Consider the following 7,168-nt stretch of genomic DNA (forward strand, 5'->3'; position numbering starts at 1 on the left):
TTATAAAATATAATTTTTGTATTATTTATATATACCTAGAATTTGAAAATTTGTACATTCATTAAACACTATCCATTTTCTTACCAATATCAGATTCCTGTTACAATTTTTCTTATAATCAATAATTTTTGTATTATTTTTTAACAATATTACTGTTACATTTATATTTTTAATAATATAATCACAGCTTTTATGTCCTTTGCCGTTGCTTGAAAAAATAAAAAAGTTTATAATGATTATTTTGTAAATAATTATTTTGCAATATTGTGCAAGAAATATATGAAATTTGATATGATATTAAATAGATTGAATATTGTAAAATGTAAGGAATTTTATTCATTTTTCCAACTTGTTTATGTATTATAGATATGGCTTCCTGGGCCCTAGTGGTAGTGGCAAAACCACCCTGCTTTCCTGTATGGTTGGCGTTCAAAAAGTGGACAGCGGCGATATTTGGGTACTCGGTGGCAAGCCAGGAACCAAAAATTCCGGGATTCCAGGACCTCGTGTTGGTTATATGCCACAAGAAATTTCGTTAGTCGATGAATTTTCCGTATCTGCTGCGTTTTATTACTTTGGAAAGGTGAACGGCATGGAAGATCACGAGATCGGTAATTTGCGAACCAGGGAATTATTGTAAAATTCTTCAGGAAATTTCAGAGAAAATTTTTCATAGAATCCTGCAGGAAATGATTGAAAAATTCTTCAGGAAATTTCAGAGAAAATTTTTCATAGAATCCTGCTGATAATTATTGAAAAAAATTCTTCAGAGAAAACAATATTTTTCAGAGGAGGGCTACATGAACCTAAAAGACATACTTCAGCTACCACCCAGAAATCGTCTGATGAAGGACATGAGCGGTGGTCAGCAAAGGAGAGTATCCTTCGGAGTATCCATGCTTCACAAACCCGAATTATTAGTCCTCGACGAGCCCACTGTTGGTTTAGATCCAGTTATAAGGAACAAGCAAGTACACCTTCATCTCCTTAGCTCCTTCATTTAACTAAAGCAAAAAGCAATAATGTAAATGAAGTTTCTTCGCACAGTCTCTGGTGTCATTTGGAGAATCTCGCGAAAGATGGTATCACTGTGATAATTACCACTCATTACATCGAGGAAACAAAACAGGCTGACAAGGTATACAAATTGTAACAAACGTCCACATCGTTTAATCTCGTGTAATCGACATTCTAAGTACTTACATTGTAACGTCTATTTACGACGCCTAAAAATTTCATGAACCATTTTATCTTGCTAATTTTGTCTACAAGGATTAAATGGACCATAATTTTGTGCATTGTATTATTTTCTCTTTCTTATATTTATAAAAATTTCGTAAGAACTTTTATTGTTACGCGAACCCAAAAATTTGTGCAGAATTTTATTGTGACTGAAATAGATATATAGCAGCGAGCCATAGTTAAATACTTTTCCATTGCACAATTTTTCATAATTAAATTTCAGTACAAGGTGTCGAAGCAAATTGATTAATTTCAAGGAAAGGCTTTTGAGGAATTATTCTGACTGATATAAAAATTCAGACTTCTATTATATTTTTATTATACTATTCGAACAAACAAACGTCTGACTGTTGCATTATTCAAAAGAGAATGTTAATTATTATATCAATTAATCCATATCCGTTGTGTCGATACTCATTACGCTAATTCAAGCTTTTGTGTAGTATCTCTAATATGAATGAATAATGCTAGTAATAGGTTTAACCGTTCTCTATAATAGCTATCTATCATCGACGTAACAAAAAATTTGACGCATGTTATACATAAAAATTAGTCTTGTATATTAATGCTCCGATTATAACTTTTAGATTGGATTAATGAGGAGTGGAATACTGTTGGCTGAATCAACACCGAACGATTTACTAGAGAGATTTGAAACCGATTCCCTGGAAGAAGCCTTCTTGAAATTGAGTCAAATGCAAGAGAATTATAAACCGATAAATGCGAGTCAAGTCTCCAATCCTTGTATGGAATCTAACGAATTGACTCATTCGAACTTCCCCAATCAAAATCGTCCAGTAAGGGTGATATAACGTTTAGGTTTATCGAAAATTGATTAGATATAGAATATATTTATATATACGCTTTGGATAAAGTATATCTGAAGTTTTTTTTCTTCCTGAAACTTAAGTTACAAGGAAGTAGTAACTTATAGAAGTAGAACAATGTGATAATTTACTGCAAAATACTCTGTTCTATTATGTAATTTTGAGAACTGTCGAAGTTCACAGTAACACTTCCAATTTTACAATAATAGGAAATAAAGTCGTACAGATAATTTATTTATAGGAATTCAACTGTAATTCTCATAAGTAACTATTCGAGGGGCTTATGTGGATTTTTGTTTAATTTTCTGGTTCACCTTGCATTGTTACGACTAGAGTGGAATTGTTAGTAATTTACCTGCTAGAAAGCAGTTTGCCTGCTTTTTCTGTATTGCTAAAGTAGAGCCTGGCATCGAGGAGAACGAAGTAGAGGCTAATATATTCAAACAACATCGATGATTTCTAGTTCACTTTACAATTGAGAAATAATAATTAACTAATTGATAAAAAATTAATTTTTGATTTATACATGCGCATATGCGTATAATCCTTGACAACATTAATACCATTCCAGTTTTTAAAAGAATGGAAGTTTTAAAAAAAGATCTTGTTTGGATTAAAATTGGATTCGCGTAAATTTTTCGATATTTACAAAAGATCTTGAAAGCATCTTATACGTGTTATTCTATTAAAAATCCAATGTGTATGATTGAAATCTCCATGTTTAAAGTAACATGCTGAACAGATCCATCAAAAACTGTAACATGTTTTGTATGTGACTTTGAGTTTGGCTGAATAGTGTATTTTGAAAGATCATGAAATGGCATATCCTCTGAATATTCCTAATTTTTGTTACTCTTCTTGTTAACTAAGTTTCGGTGAATATTGACCGGAATAATTTTCCAAAACGATGAAATAATGAGTGGAACCATATTTTACAAATTTAAGCAATTACGAAGCAGCAAAATAAAGAGGTGTCATGCTTTACTTAACAAGAATTTACTTCAGTTCGTACGTTATCCTGGGTAACTATTATATTTATGATACTACTGCAACCAAGGAAGGCATTCTATTGATACTTTCTTTGTCTTTCTTTCTTTTCAGAGGAATATTGTTTTCGCTTATTTTGCCAATAATGCAAATGGTTTTGGTTTTCAACTCGATTGGCATGTACCCCAAAGGACTGTCGATATTGGTCGTGAATAATGAGGCAGATAACTGTAATTATGGAAAATATCAAGGCAACGTTACATATAACCGGGACGAGAATACGTGCACTATGGTCGATATTAGCTGTAGATTTCAAAATGCAATAGATGATTTAATTCCAAACAAGGTGTGCAAATATACTTAATATTTAGGGCACATTGCTTTATATTTATTGTATTAAGAATTTTGTATATTACGAATAATACAGAAGTTACTAATAATGCACTATCTTGTTCTACAAACAGGGCTCCTAAAACACTCAAAATACTTAATAATTATCAATTCAAGATAGCTTTTAATATCTACTTGCTAAACTAAGATGTTTGTGAAAATGTAAAAAATTAATTATTATTTTTATGTAACATTATTAACAGTAAATCATTTCTAAAATTAGGTACTAATAAATTTCGAGGATATTATATATATATATATATATAATATAGGTACAATAAATCAAAGTTATTCATAATTGGTTCACTTAATAAATATTTGTAACAACAAGCTGTTTACTTCTATCAAAATCGATTGTACTTCATTTTTAGATATTCTATGACAGTATAGAGGAGGCAGAACAAAATGCTTACTCTGGAAATACCTTTGGAATACTACATTTCCATAGGAACTTTTCAGACAGCATGACAAATAGACTAGAAAACTCATTAGATGTGTCTAATGATGTTATTACGACCAGCAGGATTAATATTTTCATATACATTTTAGGTAGGTATGTGATAATAAATTAATTAATAAAATATACGTAGGTTATAAAGGTGTTTTGGATTCTTAATTTAATTTATAATTCAAACGAATCAAGAGATTATATTCCTTTCACACTGTACCAAAGTTATTGTGATGTAAAGACATAAGAAAGCTAGGTCAGCAAGTATGACTATAAGCAAGCAGATATACTATAACTCTAGATGAACACGGCTTAGTTCTAATTATTGGAAATTTTAAACATTTAAAATGATTGGAATAGAAAAATCTCGTATATGGGCAAAATTTTCACTGATAAATTAGCAGTAGTTTTATGATAAAATTGCATAATTGACAGCTATAAGCTAGCAAATTAAAGGGAAAGTGAATATAGTTAACATGTAACTATTATCATTAAGAGAGAATGATAAGAAAAGATATATATAATTTAAAAATAATTAAAATAATTAGAAGATTAATTTTATTTCTATCAAATGTAATTAAAATTACCAATTAAAGAATTTGACTAATTTTATTCTAATGCATAATGATCATTGTTCTGTTGTTTTTCTTATAGATTACCCAACCTATTTCTATGTACAACGGGAACTGTACGACATCTTTTTAAAACAGTATGAGAAAATCATGGAGGAATGTGGGGCTTCTCGAAAGCTGGGTAACGTGCCAATACTGGTACGTACATTTATTGAAATTAATATCTATGAAAATAATTCGGAACTATGATATCATTATATTTCTTCATGTTACAGTTTGAAGAACCAATTTACGGCTCGAAGGAACAAACTTATTTCTCATTTCTTATCCCAACATTTGTATTAGCGTAAGATTTTTTAAACAAAATGTATTATATCTCTTCGAATGATCATAGCACCTCCTTTATCAGTGTAAATAAATTTACATATTGCAAATAAAATAATTGTTCTTTTTAGAATACTATTTATTTTGGCAACATCCATGTGTGCAAGTGTAATCGTAACTGAACGTCATTCAGGCCTATGGGATAGAAACTTAGTTCAAGGTAAATTTTTTCAGTACCATAGTTAACACGAAAATGTTTTCAAAAGGGAGCAAAGAGTTCTTAACTATCTGAAATTAATTTAAATTTAATTTAAATAACAATACCTTACGACATTTTCATTTCAATAATAATTTAAATAATAATGTAACTTTTATTTCTTCGCGTCAATTATGCGAATGAATATATTTATACATGGTAATAAGTAAAGTTTCAAACTTTACTTCGTGTGTCCCAACTTTTTACGATAGCCTTAGTTACATCACTTATTATTTTTATTCTCTCTATGATCACGAATTAACTTGCATTTTTAACATTCTCGCTGCCTCTTCGTCGAATATCACAGGATATATGATTAGGTATAGCTTTAATACGATAATGCCATTATTTACAAGCAAAAAGTAATTCTTTATCTAAATCGCTGACGCGGGCATGGCTAAAGTACTTGAATTCTAATTAAACCAGTGTTAATTGCTTTTTGTCTTTTACATTCTCATGCATAGCTGTTGTAAATTTTAATTCATTAATAATGGTAGAAAAGTGTATTGCTTTGAAGTATTTAACAAGTGATTTATATACACCTATTTTTGAATGATTAATTTCCTAACTTTTATTAATGTTCATATTATTGTTAAATAGGTGTCACCACGTCAGAGATCCTAATTACTCATATGATATCGCAAGTAGTGGTAGTCCTCTTTCAAGTGACGATAACATTATGTATCTTTTTCCTATACTATAATGTCGAATGCAAAGGGTCAGTAGGAACGATCATTTGGTTGGCTATATTCGGAGGAATTAGTGGAACAACATATGGTAGGTGCTCGAATTAATTAAAATTGACATAGTCAGCTAACGTGTCTTCACAATTAACCAAAGAGAACAATTTTATGACAAAAACATTATGATTAAAAATATTATTCGTAGGCATGACAATATCAGTGATCTCCAACGATCATTCTTTGGCTAATTATATGTCAGTGGGGACATTTTATCCATTGGTACTCCTTTCTGGTGAGTAATTAGGTATAAATTTACTAAGTGTTGAAGTACATAAAATTTCTGACTCTCTGGAGTTTCAATTATCACTTATTGATTTCTGCTCTCAGATGAGAAATTAGAGTATGGAAAACTTGGAGAAATTATAAAGAAGATATAAAACAATACTTAATTAGAATTTCTTGCAATTTTCAAGGATTAATTTGGCCACTTGAAGCAATGCCGAAGCTCCTTCGATGGTTCAGTATCCTCATGCCTTTAACGTTGCCCGGGATTGCATTTCGAGGGATTCTGGAAAAAGGGATTACCTTCAATGACCCAGAAGTGTACGAAGGATTTCTAGTGACCATTGGATGGATTTTTGGATGCCTGGGTCTTTGCCTAGTTCTGTTAAGGTTGCAAAAATAGATATGAAATGAAGAAAAAAAAAAGAGAGAAAAAAAATAGAACATTAAAACGAAGAATAAAATATTTCATGTAGTTTGTGCAATAGTGAAGAAGTATCTTTCTCACGAGTTTCACAGGGTTGATTCGTTCTGGATTTATTTACTATAGTGTTAGCTTGCAGCAACGTAGTAACGAAGACTAGTACTTTTATATATATAAAAGTACAATATAAAAGTACAAGTAACTTTCTTCGAGCGTTATCGTTCTACTGTAAGACAATAATATTATTACGCGAGTAGAAGAAGAGCAAGTTAACGATTGTTAATAATTAAGAGGAAGAGTGTTTGGAAAGGAATGTGTCAGACACAAATTTACCTCGTACTCGTAATCTTCTTTGATATATTCCGGAATCACGCCGACATGATCTCTGTGAAGGTTCGATCTATAAAAATGTAATTATGAAACAAAGAGCTCGTATCATCGAGATCGATATTGCATATCGAGTATGTACTTAGGACAAAGATAGGTGTAAATAGACAGGATAAAGATAAAACGATTAAACGAGCTGTTTTGGCATCAGTGAAATATAATTTTCTCGTTTTTGATTTATTGATCTCCTCTTACATGCTTTTTGTTCACAGATATACATGTGTTACAACACTCACTATTATCGGAGATTAACATAGTATACAAACATATACAACGTGCGAACTATACGTGTGAATTTCTCTTTATGTATTTTCTTTTTCACTTTTTTTTTTTTTTTTTTTTTTCG

General features: G+C 30.6%; 1 protein-coding gene across 2 annotated transcripts in view; it reads left to right on the top strand.

The window, feature by feature from the left end:
• LOC108552160 (ABC transporter G family member 20) overlaps positions 1-6,437 on the top strand; it is a 27,155-nt gene extending 20,718 nt beyond the window's left edge. For both annotated transcript variants that reach the window (XM_017906573.1, XM_017906574.1), the window contains exons 3-15: positions 367-611; positions 790-967; positions 1,048-1,138; positions 1,830-2,039; positions 3,015-3,091; positions 3,171-3,402; positions 3,818-3,995; positions 4,549-4,664; positions 4,742-4,812; positions 4,922-5,010; positions 5,647-5,823; positions 5,935-6,021; positions 6,203-6,437. In XM_017906573.1, coding sequence (XP_017762062.1) covers positions 367-611; positions 790-967; positions 1,048-1,138; positions 1,830-2,039; positions 3,015-3,091; positions 3,171-3,402; positions 3,818-3,995; positions 4,549-4,664; positions 4,742-4,812; positions 4,922-5,010; positions 5,647-5,823; positions 5,935-6,021; positions 6,203-6,414 — 1,963 coding nt within the window. In that variant the 3' untranslated portion in view covers positions 6,415-6,437. The remainder of the gene's footprint in view (positions 1-366; positions 612-789; positions 968-1,047; positions 1,139-1,829; positions 2,040-3,014; positions 3,092-3,170; positions 3,403-3,817; positions 3,996-4,548; positions 4,665-4,741; positions 4,813-4,921; positions 5,011-5,646; positions 5,824-5,934; positions 6,022-6,202) is intronic.
• The last annotated feature ends 731 nt before the right edge of the window (positions 6,438-7,168 follow it).

Source organism: Eufriesea mexicana, unplaced genomic scaffold (assembly GCF_001483705.2).
Source record: "Eufriesea mexicana isolate 0111107269 unplaced genomic scaffold, ASM148370v2 scaffold5561, whole genome shotgun sequence".
Lineage (NCBI taxonomy): Eukaryota > Metazoa > Arthropoda > Insecta > Hymenoptera > Apidae > Eufriesea > Eufriesea mexicana.